This window comes from Cuculus canorus, chromosome 9, assembly GCF_017976375.1.
Source record: "Cuculus canorus isolate bCucCan1 chromosome 9, bCucCan1.pri, whole genome shotgun sequence".
Classification (NCBI taxonomy): domain Eukaryota; kingdom Metazoa; phylum Chordata; class Aves; order Cuculiformes; family Cuculidae; genus Cuculus; species Cuculus canorus.
Genome location: NC_071409.1, coordinates 20,596,010 through 20,613,220, shown reverse-complemented (window position 1 = coordinate 20,613,220; position 17,211 = coordinate 20,596,010). Strand labels below are relative to the sequence as shown.

The 17,211-nt window shown below is 41.1% G+C and overlaps 1 protein-coding gene across 2 annotated transcripts in view; it reads left to right on the top strand.

The window, feature by feature from the left end:
* The first annotated feature begins 721 nt into the window (after nt 1-721).
* Nucleotides 722-17,211, top strand: part of PRKCI (protein kinase C iota) — a 29,078-nt gene continuing 12,588 nt past the window's right edge. The window contains exons 1-6 of one of the 2 annotated variants that reach the window (XM_054074013.1): nt 722-918; nt 8,976-9,097; nt 12,658-12,747; nt 14,041-14,091; nt 15,298-15,383; nt 16,710-16,850. In XM_054074013.1, the coding sequence (XP_053929988.1) occupies nt 821-918; nt 8,976-9,097; nt 12,658-12,747; nt 14,041-14,091; nt 15,298-15,383; nt 16,710-16,850 (588 nt within the window). In that variant the 5' untranslated portion in view covers nt 722-820. Of the gene's footprint in view, nt 919-8,975; nt 9,098-12,657; nt 12,748-14,040; nt 14,092-15,297; nt 15,384-16,709; nt 16,851-17,211 lie in introns of those variants that run through there. The other variant, XM_054074015.1, reaches the window with a different exon arrangement.

Here is a 17,211-nt window from a genome sequence, read left to right as displayed (position 1 = left end):
TGACCTCCCATCTCTTTTGGCTCCTGAAGCGCTGGCCAGATCCCGGTCCTCTACAGCCTTCATTGTTTTATTCCTTAAGTATCACAAAACAAGGACTTTTCCGTTCCCTGATTTCCACGCTCAGACACTCGCACGGACACCGCATCCTACATCGCGCTCCTATGAGTTTGCTCAGGAGCACAACAGGCACGCTGCGCTCCCGGGGCTGCCCGGCACCCGCTCGGCGTCGCCAGGCGGCCGGGCCGATGGGCACCGAAGCACCGCGGCGCGATTCGCCGCTCCCGTGGCTCACAGTCGCAAACACCCGGCTCACCGCGCACCGCAACTGCCGCCTCGGCAGCCCGGAAGCCTCAGCGCGTCCTGAGGCCGTACCAAGTGCCGGAGAGAAGAGGGGTGGTCGCGGTGGCGCCCGGAGCCGCTCCAGCGGATTCCCCGCGGGAATCCCTACTGCCTCCCCCCCTTCCATTCCGCCGTGGAACATTCCGCTCCGCAGGTGCGCGCCGCAGTCCCGTGCGGAAGAGCCCATGTAGCGCATGGAGAGAGGGGGAAGGGTACACAAGGCATAGGGCTCGCCTTCCCCAGGCGGCAAAATTGCGGACCGGCTGCTACTGGAGCGGCTTCTCCTTCCCACCGGAGCACGGTCCGTGCTCCCCGCCTGCGCCGTGCTGACCGTCTCTACGCTTTCCTCTTCCCCCTTCCCGGTGCTCCCCCGCCATCCCATCGCGTGGTCGCGCCCGCCGTGCGGAGGAGGTGTGGCGGCGCGCGGCGCGCTCGAGGCCGCGGGGGTCGCGCAGTCGCCGCTCCCCCCGCCGCGGCGGGGATGCCCACAGCGCGGGACGGCGGCGCCATGGCGGGCACGGGCGGCGGCCTCGGAGGGGACGGTGCCCACCAGGTCCGAGTCAAAGCCTACTACAAGGGGTGAGTCCGGTGGCGGGGGGAGCAGCGAGTGCGGGTTTTGCGGCGCAGTGCGGGTTTTGGGGGGTGCAGTGAGTGAGGGGTCTTTGGGGCACAGCGTGGTGTTTTTTGGGGGTGCGGTGCGGGGTTCTGAGGCGCAGCGAGTGTGGTGGGGTTTGGGGGGCACAGTGTGGTGGGGTTTGGGGGGCACAGTGTGGTGGGGTTTGGGGGCACAGTGTAGTGGTTTTTAGGGTGTTTCAAGCGTGAGGGTTTTGGGGGCGCAGCGAGCGCAGTGGGGCTTTGGGGTGTAGTGCAGGGTTTCGGGGTGCAGAGAGCACGGGGGTTTTGGGGCACAACGTGGTGTTTTTTCGGGGCAGTGAGCGTGTGGGGGATTTGGGGGACAGGGAGCATGTGGGGTTTTTAGGGGGGACAGCGAGTGTGCGGGTTTTTTTGGGGGACAGCGAGCGCTTGGGGTTTTGGAGCAGTGTTTTTAGAGGGGTGCAACAAGTGCAGTGTTTTTTGGGGAGGCGCATTGAACATGTCAGGGTTTTGGGGTGCAGGAAGGTGAGTGGGGTCAGGAACGGTGGCTACTATGTCGCTGCCTGCAGGTTCCCATCAGCGACTGAGTTGTAAACACCGTGGTTTTGGGGTGTTCGCTGTAACACTAACATTTTGTGTTCTGGGTATCCACTTGTGGGTAAAAGAGGGGAGGGCTGTCTGTCCTCTGGATCTTTACCTGCTGTCTGTAACAAGTGCGTATTCTTTCATAACACTTTCCTGGGGGACATATGCCTTAATTCATACTTAAAGTATGTTCAGGGTCCGGCTGTGGTCCTGGTCTGCATGTTAAATGATACTCAGATCTAAAGGGAGAGGCTGTTTGGGTGAAAACCTGTGTCAGTGGTTTTTAGTCTGTTTCCCAGGGATTGAGTGACATCCGAGGGAGTCAGTGGATGGTGACTAAGATGCATCTACTGTCAATTATGCTTCTGCTGTCAAAAAAAAAAAAAAACGCTAGAGATCTGGATAATGAAAGCCTGAATGTTGCTGGTCTAATTCAGTGGTTCTCTGTCAATGACATATAAGGTAAACAAGATGTTCTGCTTTGGGTTTGTACCCCACTACTAAATAGTAACAGTTACAGCACCTAATTCTAAAAGTCTGAGTACAAGGGTTGGTGGTGGCTCATCGGGCCATTAAGTTTGAGAGGAGGTGATGTAAGCAGAAAAAAATGTGGGTTGCATTTTTGGATTAAGATTGAACACGCAATGCTCTCGACAGCTTCCTTCTAGTTACCCTTATTAAGTATGAGAAGAGATTTATTACGTTTACAGTATTTGCTCTCTGGTATCTCTAGCTTTATAACTTTAAGGAGAGGTATAGAGATCATGCTGAGTGTTTGGTATGACATTTGCTACCCTGTTTGATTTCTGGCTAATGTCTGCTTTGGGTCTTTTCTTGACAAAAGTCTTAAAGAATGCTGCAGAGATTGGCACAATCTTTGGCTTTAAGGGATGTGTGAAACTGTCAAAGTAATTTTATGTGAAATTCTGAGCTCTTTGTTTTGCAGTCCCTTAAATCCACCATTTCTTAAGGACTGTAGAGGTGCTCCTGGCTATCAGCTGGCAGAAGCATTTGTTTGGTCAGGCAGTGAACTAATGTGGGAACTGTTCTGGATTAAAACCATTTATTTTATTCTGCTGGTTCAGTTTTAATCTTGATCATTTCCACATGTAGTCACAGGAATTCTTGCTTTAGCGCAAGGAGGCTATGGTGCAAGAGCAGAGAGAAAGCAGCTCAGGGCTGTGGGAGTGAGGAAGAAAACTGCTGCATTGGTCAGGAATGCTGGCTCATGACACTTTAAATATTAGGTAGTAATTCCACGGACACTGGAATGTTTCTTTTGAGTCTCATCTATTGAATTTATCTATTACTGCAATTATCAGTTTACTTTTAATGATGCTGAGTCATATGGGGTGTTGGTTACCATTGTGACTACCAACAAACTAGCAAGCCGAATGCCTTAGTCATGGTTTGTTTTGAGAGCTAAACAAATTATTCTCTACTTTCTTACAAGTGAAGGTCTCATGCCTGTTCCTCAGGCTAGCACTCTGAAGTAGTGGGTATTGAAGCAAAACACCTCACCTGCACTTACACCGAAAGGGCTTGGAGACAGAGGATCTAAATGCTGATATCAAAGGCAGCGTTTTCTCCTTTAATCAAATAAACTGTCTCAAGATTAAAGCTGGATAGAGGATTTAATGCGAGGTAGTGTTAATTTGGAAATGTTGATCTTTCTTAATTTCTTTTTCATAGAAGCATTTACAGAATCACAAGGTTGGAAAAAACCTCTAGGATCATCGAGTCCAACCATTCCTATCAACCACTAAACCATGTCACTGAGCACATCGTCTGCCCATCTTTTAGATGCCTCCAGGGGTGGTGACTCCACCCCCTCCCTGGGCAGCCTCTGCCAGTGCCCAGTGACCCTTTCTGTGAAAATTTTTTTCTGATATCCAGCCTGAACCTCCCCGGCAGAGCTTGAGGCCGTTCCTCCTTGTCCTGTCCCCTGGCACTTGGGAGGAGTCCAGCTCCCTCCTTTCAGGTAGTTGTAGAGAGCAATGTGGTCTCCCCTCATCCTTCTCTTCTCAAGGCTAAACAACCCCAGTTCCCTCAGCTACTCCTCGTAAGACTTTTTCTCCAGCCCTTTCACCGCTTCGTTGCTCTTCTCTGGACACACTTCAGAGCCTCAACATCCTTCTTGTGGTGAGGGGTCCAGAACCAAACACAGTATTCAAGGTGCGTCTCACCAGTGCTGAATACAGGAGCAGAATAACCTCCCTGGACCTGCTGGCCACGCCGTTTCTGATACAAGCCAAGATGCCATTGGCTGCCTTGGCCACCTGGGCACACTGCTGGCTCATGTTCATTTAAGTTGGTTGTAGAAGTTATTTTGAAAGTCTTGCGAGGAAGATCATTTCAACTTCCAGAGGGAGCTTCTGGTTAAAGAAAAAAACCCAGCAATTTAGAAGCACAGATTTGTTCTTGAAACACTTGGGTATCTGATAGGACACTTACCTGGCGCACAGGATGCTGTGCTTGGTGACTTAGAGCAAACAGCTGAACCTGAATCCCAAAATGTCCCTTAGTCCGGCCCACAGCATAATGGCTTTCTTGGCCAAAACGGAGGCTTTAGTGAAGAACTCTTTAAAAGGTCTTTATTTCATTCAGCCGTGCAGGGGTAATTCTTTATCTTAAATTCATGAAATACAGAAAACCAGGAAGGAAAATTTTCCTAAAATGAACAGAGATCATGAGAATAGGAAGAGAATAGGAAGATGGGAATTCCCAGAGACTTGGGAATTAGGGTATTAGGTTGAGGTGTCCGAGAGAGTTCTTAGGAATTTACTCTCTTATACCAGGTAATTACGTAGTTTTTTGTTGATGCAGTAACGAAGTGTAGCAGCCAAAGATGTGGCACTGAACAGCGCTGTAACTAGAACCATTTCAGCTCTCTAACATGAAGTTTCCCATTTGTCTTTTCTCGTATGTTGTAGATGCTTTTTGTCAGTTCGGTGCAAGCAGCTGTTATGTCATTAATACACATGGGGAAGATTGCATCGTAGCCGTTGAGAGCAGACAGGAATCATATGCTGCTTGTGCACCAGGAGTCCTGTCGCATTAGTGTTGCTGATTTAAAGAAACCCCGAACAAACAGAAAACCCACAAACCAAGCTGCTCTCAAGCAACAATCTTGAAGGACCATTTCTCTGTCAAGATTAGAAGTGCTAGCTTGCTTTCTTTTTGTGTCTGACATACTTTGTGCTGTTTTAACTCTGTAGGCTGTAATGCTTAGTTAACGACGTAGGTTACCAGTGCTTTGCCCACCTTCAGTTTCATTTGGTTCCAATGAAGAATACTCCTGACGGTCCTCTTGTGATACATGTTAAACTTGCTCCTTTTCTTAATTTTTAATATATTTACATAAGTGGGAACGGAGGGGGAGAAAGTTCAGTTTTAATTGTAAAATCAAAATGTATCTCATAAATACTTCCAGCAAATCAATTTTTAAGAATTTGAGTTCTCACATCCACTCTTTTTATTGCTTTTTGTCTTTAGCAGTTTCTGGTCAGTTCTTCTGCTCAGCCTCTTGCATTGTCCATTGAGCATTAAGTTCTGCATAGGAGATTAAGAAAGCTTTGGTTTAAGCCTATGAACACATTTTCACTCCTCCTTACAGTTTCAACATTGATTTGATTGTCTGGTGATTATATTTTTTCCAGAAAAACAAATTGCAGGAGCAGGCAATTTGAGACTTAGACTTCCACTGGGAAGAGATTGTTCTGAATGGCAGTGCCTGCACCTGACAGTACTGAAACAGCAGAATTCTCCAGGAGTCTTGTAAGGATTAATTTCAGTGAGCTATAATTACATATTATCAGAAGTCTTAATGACTGACCCAGATGTGTGATAAATATGTGGATATGTAGATAGTATGTGATTATGTACCTGTATATTTCCATATACATAATAAGTGATAGCTATATTAGTCTGTAGGTGGAAGAACCTAAAGCAGTGTAGTCCGTGTCCTTACAGTGGATTGTTCTCTCTCAGAAATTTAACCTCAGGAGTGAAAAATGAGATATGGGTATTGAATTACATTTAACTGTTGGCATTGGGGTTGTTTTTCATTTGTTTTGGTTGGTTGTGTGTGGGTTTTTTGTTTAAGGATGTTATGACTGTTGGATGGTCTGTACAAGAAAGGGCATGAGAAAAGCTGTTTGATCTCAGAGGAAAGGTGGAGAAGACGGTGATGCGGTTCATAGTCTCCTAGAGATTATGTTTCTAGTGTTTGTGTTTAGATTTACCATTTTATTTTCTCAGACTTTATATGGTTTATCTTTCATCTGCAGGGTATTGATTCAGGCAGGCCTTCTATTAATATTAATAAAATGATCCTTTATTAATATTTATGGGATATACAAATGACAACATTTTAACTGAAAGTAGTTCAGGAGAAGTACTCTTGTTTGTTTGCATGTTTGCTACTCACAGGTCCCGGATTAAGACCTGTGAGTAGTACTAAACCAAATAAAAGTTCCAGTGCTTCTGTAGTGGGACTTAACTGGCAGAACTGAATAGGGTGGTCCAAGAATTGTGCTTGAATCCGGTTTTCTTCTAATTCCCTGTGGGTGTCATGAGATAAATTGGGACAAACAAGTCTTAGAAAAGAAGGAAAGGGTGATTGTCAGGATTTTTTTCCCCATGTCTTAATGAAAGAAAGCATTTTGTATTTTTTCATGCAAGGGAGCAAGCTATGCCCATGTCGTCTTCCCTTTGTTTTTATAATTCAGCCTACTAATTTTTGTGAGAATGCAAAATTTAAGTAGAGTTGAACTTCGTCTTAGCTCGAGTGAATACAGCTTTTTCCCAATGACAGCATCGTTGTTGCAGTGTTAGGTGCAAGAAGTGTGGAAAACACCATATAATGCAGAGGTGTAACAGAAGTGTTCTCACTGTAGTTAAAATGACAAAATAAAGCTTGTAAAAAGACCTGTAATCTTTCTGTTTCTGTGGTGTGTAAACCTGGCTTAGCATCTCTAGAAGCATGCTTGATGTTGCTTGTAGAACCTTATTCTTGCTTACGTACATATTTTTTTATAAATTGCTATTAGCAATAGCCTTCTCTGAAAGACTGTTTTAACAGAGAGGGTAAGATCATTCAACTGTATTTAGTAACTGATATATGTCCTGTTGGAGGTATTAGAGTAGTTATTTGGAGAAATTGCCTAAATTCTGGAATAATTAGGCTCTCTTTTTGTTTGAAAAGCAACTATTTTGCTACTTGAAGGTAACTACAAGTAGGAAGAAGGTTTTTTTCAATTGGTACCAGCTTTTACTTCATAGATACAGATGGATTCGTGGGCTGCTCAGTGCATCCTAATATCAAAACTTTTTCCGTTCAGTGTAGTACAGAGAAATCTAAGAAAAACTGCTGAACAACTTTTGCAATTTTTTTTGTCTTAATTTTTTGCTGGAGCATCAGTGCTTACTGTCTGTTGGGGTTGTGGTCTGTCACCTAAATCTCCTTGCTTGTCTGACAACCATAGCCATGTAATCACTGCTGCTTTTAACGTACTCTCTCCCATTGCTGGCTAGTTCAGTCACAAAATAAACTGCCAGTAGTTGAAGTACTTCACTCTGACTTCACGCTGCCTTCAGAACTGAACTTTTTGTTTAAGAAAATATTGCAAAGTGAATATATCTGCATTAAAATGTGAATAAATGAAGGGATGGTGAACTTTAGCACAAAATAAGTTGGTAAGTAAGTAGTGCCTCCTTTCCTTCCCTGAAAAACAGGAAATGCAGGTTAAGTCTTTGCCTCTTAATACAGCCTCGTGGGTTTCTCTTTGTTTGATGCCCAGGTGTCTGTAACAGTAATGCACTGTTAAATCTGCCTCAGTTTATAGAGACAAACTCTGATACTGGGTTGGCAGTTTCTGCGTTTTGAGAGAGTGCAAAGGGACAGCTTTGTATTGGAGAGAGCACAGTTTGCCTTGTGGGATGGGTGCAATCGTATGTTTCTTATGAAGCCATCTTTGATTCAAAATACTGTACTGTGTGAGCCCAAATATTTTGTCTCGCATTTCCATCTCATGCGGAAAGAAGAGAAGCAAATCCTCCACCAAATTACGTAGCAGCTTTTTGACTGCTTTATTCAGATTGTCGAAGAGAAGTCATTTCACTCTCCTGACCATTTACTGGAGTCTTTCCCCTAACTAAGCTAGCTCTGATCATGCGCATAAGTCCAGAAACAGGCTAGTTATTCTTCTAGAGTGCTTAGAAATTGCTTGTTTATTTTATTAATGCTGCTGAACTTAAAGGAGCCTCAGGTAAGGATGTGTATCATCTGTGTTTGCTGTCACTCCTGAAAGTGGTTCAGGTTCAGTGACCGCAGTGTTCTACATGAAGTCACCTACTTGATAAACTCAGCCCATGCACAAGACTATTCCAAGGCATTTAACTTGTTGCATGTGTGCACCTCAGATGCCAGGTATGTGATGTGATTTTTGACCAGATACAAACTTTGTCTGTTGCTCAAATTTCTCCCCCCGTTGAATACCTCTGGCAGGTGGCATGAACTGAAACAAATCCCTGCAAACTGAGGTTTTTATGGGAAGATTAGTCTCTTAGCTCAAACACTGGGCTTATAGGAGATGTTTGAAGAGTACTGTTGTAAACAGCCTTCTCTTTTTTTTTTTTCTCCTCCAACCTTCCTCTGAACTCTGAAATCCTTTGTTTAAAGGACTTCAGCCCTGAGTCACCTGTGCCCTTTTAAGGCCTACTAAATACCAAGACAATGGCTCAGCATTTTACTTTAACATATTTAAAACACTAGGTTAACTAACTCTTAATTAAAACAGAAATGCCTATCCTGCTGAACAGCGAAGTGGTACTTTTTAATTCTAAGTACCTGCCTCTCTGTCTGCCTTCCCTGTCATTGTGGTGAAGCATCGCAGGTCTCTTTCTAAAGGCACTTTTAGTATTTGGAATCTCCCCCTTAATCTGCTAGGAAATCTATTTTATCATTTTCATTAATGTTTCAGAACATCTGCAGGGTCAAAATTTAGTTGGAGAAGATGTATATGTTCTTACAGCATTTTGATATCTAATAACTGTTAAAGAGCAAGCAAAACTATCAACACGTTAATAATGTTCTTCAAAATTATTGCAGCACTTCATTCTTTGGTTTTCAGTGATATAATAAACATCATTTCTGCACGTGCTCAATATCTATGGCAACTTGCTTCATAGTTATTTGGGCATTTAAATCTTAATGTTTCTTAAGCAGACACCTGGAGCGCTAAAAGTCAAGTGGGTGGTAGTAAAAATCACTTGGAGCTTGACTCCACTACAGGAGGGGAACTTAGGTGCTAATGGCTTACTAATATTCCTTTAATATTTTTCAGGCAGCTGCAGGAGGGGTGAGGTTTGTATTAGTGGTGTATAGAAGGCATTAAAGATCATCAAATGCTCCATATTGGAGTACAATTTCTCATGTTTATTTTTATCTTGCTTAGGGACATCATGATAACATATTTTGAACCTTCCATCTCGTTCGAGGGACTGTGCAGTGAAGTTCGAGACATGTGCTCCTTTGACAACGAACAGCTTTTCACCATGAAATGGATTGATGAAGAAGGTAAATCAGTGCTTGGTCTTATGACAAATATTCAAAATGTTCCTCAGCTGTCTGGCTCTCCTGTCCCCTTCTTTTCCTTTCCCTCTGCCTTCGTAAGATAAGTTTATAAAACATACTTAATAAGTATGTTTTTAGAAATAGTAAATCTGACTCTAAAAATAATGGTTATCCAGTGCCTTTGTAAGTAGATCTTGATGGAAAGGTCATTGTTTCAAATTATTTGGTTTGGAGAAGTCTGGTTTTTTTAATTGAATAAATGAATTAAAACCGTGTTTTTCAAAGTATTAATTCAATGTTAGCATATATTAGAAACGGAATAGAAAACATTCCTTTATTCTGCTGAATAAGCATGTGGTTCCCCTTAAGTCTTAAATCTTTGGGAGTTAAATTTATCTCAGGTGACAAATAACTGCATTTATCTACAATGTCAATATAAATTAATACAGAACTGAGTTGTGTGTGTCACCAAAACTATTGTATTTTGAGTCTTTGTATCAGCTGTTACTTTAGCAGCGTGAAGTCTGTTAACGCATAACTATCTGTAAAACTTTTTCAAATTATTAAAAGAGAAATTACTTGTCCAAGTAGCTTTTCATGAAAGTGTAATAGTGACAAACTTAGCTGTGAACTCTTGTCACCTTTAGTGCTTATGTTATCCATGTTAAACTTTACCTTGCATGGAAAAAGTCCAGTCTCCGGCCTTTACCTTAACAGTTGTTGCCCAGTTGTGAGCTGTATGTATGATTTGGTAATTTTTTTGAAAGGCTATTTGTAGTTCCTATTTCCTTTGTGAAATTGGTGTGTTCTACATATGGGTTTTGAGCTACACCAAAGAGGTGTCTGAATTGTGAAATAGCTGTTGACTTATTTTAGCATGCAAAGTACTTGATGCAATACATGAAAGGCCATAATGTGCAGTGATTTGTTGGTGGTGATTAGAATTTGTATGCAGTGATTAGCCTAAATGGTGCTCATAGAACTGTTTCCTCCCATTCTCACAGCTTTCCCATTCAAAATTGGATGAATGCCATTTTATTCACAGCTTAAAGCTAAGTATGGGCCAAAGCTGGTTTTTGGGAGTGCTCTCTGGCCAGGTGTGTCCATGATTTTGTGATCTCCGGAATCTGAGCAGGTTTTCTTTCTTTTTTTTCCCCCTTCTCTTCCTCCCAACATTACCAATTTATTTACACTGGGCAGGTGTGGTAAGGTAAAATGAACAATGTTTATGACCAATGTTTACTGAGTTCAATGTTTACTTCGTAGTAAGCTTGCTGTTTTAGCTTGAGGAGGGTAGTGAAGAGGGAGAGTGCTCATAGTACCTCTTTAATGAAACATTTGTAAACGGTGTCCTGCAGATTCAGTAATTTACTTGGAAGGAACCGTTCTGTCTTAATTTCTGCTCTTCAGAGAGATTGATTTGAAAAAAAGGAATGCTGCTGTTAGGCTAGTTTGTTTTTTTTCATGTATTCGCGTAGGATTCAGTTTTCACAAGTGGTCAATGTTTGCTTTGATCATTGACTGCCAGTTTAATGTCAGTAGAGAAAAAGTTAATCTGATGATGAAGAGTGGAAAAAAAATGAAAATCCCTGTCTTTGTTATGAGTAATTCTTGCATCTACAATGCACGGCTTCTTGCCAAGACCCCTGCCTTCTTCCCCTCCTCTTTCCACTAATCCAGGTTTTCCAGTTGGTATTCTTTCTAGAAACTCAATTTACTCTCCTGGAAAATTCCTGTGTAGCATCCACTTCACTAAAACTGCCGCTCACTCTTTAATGCTAGCGTAAGGAAATGTGTGTACAGTGGACTGATGCTTGTTATACTGCTGTCCATGCTTCCTGTAGTTTCAGACAAGATATGGTACCCAGGCCATCTTTTCATTGCTGACTAAATTGCTTGGCCAGCCGTGTGACTAAACTGGATCTGCCTGGTCACTGACATTTTTATTGGTTGTTTACTAAGTGTCTTTTTAGTCTTTGCAAGGTGTAAAGTATCTGGTATAATTACTTCTGTTTCGTAGTGGTAATGGCACACAAAGGCAGACCTAATTTAGTTGAGTGGAATGACTTAAAGAAGATTGGATTCAACTGGAAAACAGAATTACCTGGATTTTATTTTAGATGAATTTCTACTTTATCTGTAAGCAGTCAGTTCATCTTACCTCTGTCTTGGGAATTGTACTATAGGATGAAACTAGCCTTGTGGGTGTATTCAGTCTGTTTTTTCTTGCTGTACAATTCAGAAGAAATCATTTTCTCAGCGCTTTATCTCATCTTTCTTTAGATGGCTGTAAAGTTCTTACTAGTCTGGTCTTGCTGGAAGAGTATTTATAGCTCGTCTTTTTTTTTTTTTTTTTTTAATACCTTGTCACCACTAAAAAACACTGTGGATCAAATTTGCTGTTATACTGTTTTAGAGTTTACAGTGAAATTGTGAGTCTGAGAGCAGTGCTGGATGGTTACACACTGTTGCTGTTGTCAGCTGTATTGTAATCACCAATAAAAAACTACTGTGCATGTCAGATAAAATTCTGAAGCTTCCTACTAATGGCTATAAACCTCTGCTCCTAGTTTGAAGCACTGTGTATGATCTTGAGAGCCTCCTTCTGCTAAAAGGAAACACAAAACTGTTTGCACAGGTGTCAGAAACAAATGAAGAAAAACTGGTTTGTTGATTGTCATAGTGAGCTTGAATAAATGCAGTTGTTCCTTCTCCTCCTCACACACTCTGCACTGTGTGGGTTTGTTTTTCAGAAACGTAAAGTAGGTAACTGCAAAGAGACCTTACTGAGTCCTAAACAGTTTCTTTTGAAACACGGATTTACTAAAGTGATCGAATAAAGTCTTGTCAGAGACACTTTAAAATATGTGCCAAATGATTGTGTGATAATCTCTTATATCTCAAATGGTCAACAAATGCTGCGGTTTTTTAGTTAAAAAAAAAGAAAAAAACAACCCACAACTAACCTACACGTTTTTGCTTCCTTGGTGTCCTTTCTTGAAGGTACTCAAATAGTCTTGTGAGTGTGCAAGTAGATTTAAAAATCAGACAAATGGGGTATTTTCACTTAGGTTATATGATTTGTCCAATGTGTTGGTTGAGGTTTGAGGAAAGGCTAGAGGTCCGAGTGCTTTTGCACCTCCAGATTAAAGTCTTGGCAATGTTGAAGCAGCTGTGAAAGTAGAATTGACTTAATTCTAATTAAAAATTCATTAAATAAAATGGACTTTCAGAAGGATTTTAGGTACAGGAAGATAACCTGCGCCTCCTGTACTGAAAATGATGTGTAACCATGCTTGTAGCAGATTGAACCAATGGTGTTTGTGATTATGATCTGCTTGCCTCTGGGCAGTATATCGTATCTCTGTTTTCCCTGAAAACATTCAATAAGGCTATATTTTCAGATGTACTCTCTGAATGGGGTTGAATATAAATGCTACCACACTTGATAATGTTGTTCTGTTTTCCTACAATAATTATCTTGGAACTGACTGTGAGTGAACTGCTGAACGGTACAGAATTAATTGGGTTGGTTTGGATATTGTTCTGTTATCTTTCAACAGGAGATCCGTGCACAGTTTCTTCTCAGCTGGAGTTAGAGGAGGCTTTTCGGTTGTATGAACTAAACAAGGATTCGGAGCTTCTAATTCATGGTATGGTGAAATATACTGTATTACTTCTTAGGTTTGTACTATCAATAAGTGGAAACTTTATTGTGCACTATTGATGTCTTTTGCACAGCTTTTCAATTAAAGCCTGTTGTGGCATTCTATCCAGAGTGTGCTGGAGACCATGCACCATGCGTTTTAGCTGTCAGCAGTTTGTCAATGTTCTTTATTAAATTAAGGGAGGAAAAAATACTTTGCTGTTAGTTTATTAATGAAAGACAGCCACTATCTCTCTCATCCCCAGTGCCTTCGTATGCTCGCTGGCAACAAATGGAAGAAGATATGTAGTAGTGTCCTATACTTTGATTGACAGGTGCTTTAGAGCAGCATCTGTACTAGGGAAAAAAGGTAATGAGCTCCATTCCTGGTGCCAATTTAGTCAAAAGTTTGACTTTTCTAAATTTAAAATACTTTAGACCAGTTTTGAACTTAAAAATATTGTGACCGTTTCATGTGTAATTGTTAGTTGTTTATTTTTTTGGTGTTATATGCCTATTTTGGTAGCTTATGCAGTATATTTTCTTACTGTTTGTGTTTACAAGTTTCAGTTTAACAGAGATTATAGCAGAAAGCAGGGGATCACTGTAAAGAGTGTTAGTGGGTGTGTTACGCTGCAGTGCCTTAACGTGGTCCTTCTCTAAAAGGATGCAAAAAATCTAGTTCCCCATCCGCTCCTTTGGGAGGAAGAGGCAGCTTTTCAACTTCCCTCAAAGACTGAAAAAGTGGAAGAATGTAATCTGTTTCTCTATATGTCTGTTTCTGTATGTATTACTTCAGTATGCTGTTTGATCTGCTGCACTTACTTTTGTGTTTGGTAAGCTTCTGATTTAATTGGCACCAAGGCTGTCTCTCCCCAGTTGTAGTTCTCTGACAGTTACTGAAGCTACATAAACTGAAACAAATACCTTGCGTAGACAAGATCATATGTAGCTATTAGGACACTGTGATGTCATGTATGTATAGACAACATTTCCAAATACTGACTGATACTTGGTCACATGAGAAGCCAGAATCGTTGCTTGTTTCTAGTTTTTTTCCTCTGGGAAACAACTTGGCCTATTCTGCTTTTGTCACGTCTTTCGTGTGAATCACTTATGTCCAGGAAAGGGGTTTGTGTCAGCTTTTGAGCTCACCCGCTGTTTTAACAAGGTTTTGTTAAAATGCAATTTGTGCTGTCTTCCTGAATGGTCTAACACCTTTCAAAAGTGTTGTTTTTACCCAAAGATTTGTTTTCTGTCCAAAATAAAGATTAATTGGAAGTTAATGTTTTTCTTGCAGTATTTCCTTGTGTACCGGAACGGCCTGGCATGCCTTGTCCAGGAGAAGATAGTAAGTAGGCATTTTAATTAAGAAGTATAGAAAATCAGGAATTCAAATTTCCTATTTTAGAAGGCTTTTTCTAAGATATTCTAAGGTTTGGTGTCCTGTGCTTATAAATTTTAATAATGCAAATCTCCACCAATTAAATATTTAAAAGGAGTAGAAAGTCTTGCTAAACTTAAATGTTGTTTGTCATTTCTTAATCATTGTTAATAAGCATTTCATGTTTCTGTTAACTATTCATGTCACTCTGCTTTCCTTGCTTTTGCCTCTTCTCTTGTGACAGTTTTTTATCCTCTCCCAGTCTTTTTGGTAGGTGTCAGGTTGCTACCTGACTAATCTGAACAAAGACTTGTAACCAATGGTAATGACTTGTTGTATCACCATTTAGAGATCTGTGGTTAATTTGTTTTAAATTGGTGTGTAGGTATTATTGTGAGTATTCCCCGAAAGCCTCGAAGTTATATTAGCTAATGTACTAGATGTTAACACAGAGGGAAAATTACCTCTTTAAGCTTTATAAAAGAGCATGGGTATGTTGTGCACATGCGTATCTGTCAGCTTGATAGCCAAGTCTCGGACAACTGTAAATATGCATGCTTACGAGTTAACTTTGGCAGTGTAGGTAACAGTGCTTTTCTGAAAAAATAAGGTTGCAGACCGAATCTGAAGTAGATTTGCAGCTCAGTGTAGTTTTGAATATTCTAGTTTTCAAGTTCGGTTCCTGATAATAAAAAGTAATATTTTTTTAAAAACAAAAAGAAAACCAAACCAGAAAAAAAAAAACAACCCAACAGTGGCAGCTGTGGATCTGAAACACCGGAGGATTTGTGCAAGTGGTTTATAAATCAGGGCATGCTCCTGAAATTCACCTTCTTTCCTCCTTCCCTTTCCCCACAGCTCCTCCCCAAGTTTAGGTAAGGTAGGTGCATATTTTGTGCACCAGTGTTTGTATCGTTTGGGCAGTTTTCCTTCTCTTGACTGACTGTTCCTTTTAACTTTGGAAAAGCAGAATTAACTCTGAGTTGACCAGGATGTTATGCTTCAAATTTTCTCCAAAATTAAAAAGGTATTTAGAACATTACTCTGTGTTTCTCTAGAGTGTGGGAGTGAAACTTTACTCTACAAATCACTCTGCACAGAAATGTCCATGAGAAGATGATGTAGTTCTGTGTTTATATTTGTATGGATATAATCGTGTGTTTTTCCTCTTAGAATCCATTTATCGCCGAGGCGCCCGCCGGTGGCGAAAGCTCTATTGTGCAAATGGTCACACTTTCCAAGCCAAACGATTTAACAGGGTGAGATTCTTGTTGGGTACTTAAAACCATGATACAGGGATGTCTTTTGTAATTACAATGCCACTGCCTTGAAAAATTGTAAGGCAGCTTTATTTTCATCTTTGTTGTTTTTTCATACTATGTAGACTTTTAGTAACCTTGTTGCAGGAAACTCAGTTGTTATTAAATTATCTGCAACTTACAGTAGAAAAAAAATAAATGGGTTGCAATTTACATTACATATGCTCTGAAACTGTGGTATAAATTCTACAAATGCTCCCATGTTCCCATAAAGTCTTCCCAGAGGGCAAATTTGACCACTGGCATTAGATACCTGTGAGCTGAAGGTATGTTATCAGTTCTCTAAGTTCTGCAAGTAAAAGGTCAGAACTCACTTATGATGCACAGACTTTTCTTTCCTGACTTTTAAAGGAAAACTGAAGATGTGTCTTCAGGCAGCCTGCTTATGATGGCATGTAATCAACTGAAAATAACAAACCCTTTGTAATACTTTCAAGAAGCAATGGTCAAATATGATTAGCTAAGGACCAAGAAGGCTGTCGGTTCTGTTTAGAAAAAGCAGTAGCAAAACCCAAACCCAAAGTATTTGAGCAAGACGGGTTCCTTGACAGCTTCAGTAATCTTTCCTTCTTTTCTAAGCTTAGTGCATTGTCTGCTGAGTGCTTGAGATTGTCCCCACTAAGCATCATCTTGAGCATCCTTCATATCTAACTTCTGCTTTTTAGGGGTTTTTTTTGACCTCTTCCTGATTGAAGGCTGTCAAGGCACCATATTTTAATCACCTTCCACTCTTGCTTTCATAAGCACCCTGTTTTCATGGTTCTTTTGTTGTTTTGTGAATGTCATTCAGTAAGTGGTGATCTTCCCATTACCTCTTATCTGGTGGTTTAATGTGTTGAAGCTTTTGCTCTCCTGCCTACTTCTGTACAAATTTAAGGACTCATCTACAGAGAGAGATGACAAAATGCGTAGCAAATTAGCTTCAGCACAGCAGCGTGCTGGTTCAGCTGCGGTGCTTTTGGCCTGGGCTTGGCTCATGTCTCTCTGGGTCTCTGTGCAGCAGAAGAGGCTGGCTGTGCCTGCACCTTTCTGTGTAGATGCAGGGTTTCTGTACGGCAGTTGCTTCTTATTCAGGTCTAATTTTTTATATCCTCTATATTGTATCTGCCTGTTCATTCTTGACGTTTTCAGATAGAGACTATTGGTCTAGTGACAAGCTCATCAGGGATCTCTCTGATCTCCTGAGTTCTTTGTTAGTGAAAATATGGTTGAATAGTGTTTGTTTAGATTTGCTCTTTAATTGGTCTTGTTGATTTGTCATTCTAGAGAGCTCATTGTGCCATCTGCACCGACCGAATATGGGGCCTGGGTCGCCAGGGTTATAAATGCATCAATTGCAAACTCCTTGTTCACAAGAAGTGTCACAAACTTGTCAGTATTGAATGCGGCCGTCACACTCTACAACCAGTAAGTAAAACTCTGAAAAGTTGTCTTTAAAACAACAACCACCAACCAGTCAAATGAAAAAGCCCATTTTATACTAAGAATTTTCAGATTGTAGTCTGCAAATGGTCACAGCAGGTGAAACATTCTTTATGGTTAGTGCAAGACGCTTTGCAAGAAAGCTTGGGAATCACTTCGCAAAATGGCAGTTTACTGTCAAGATGGACGTCTAACTTTCACAACTGATATTTTTTCCTCTGTCAAATATGAGCGCATTAGTGATCTTTATTTAATCCTTCAATATATTGTTACATAGTGCAGATGCACACACATTATTTGGCATCTTCAAAGTGAGATACAGCTGAAAAAAGTTCTCTAAACATCC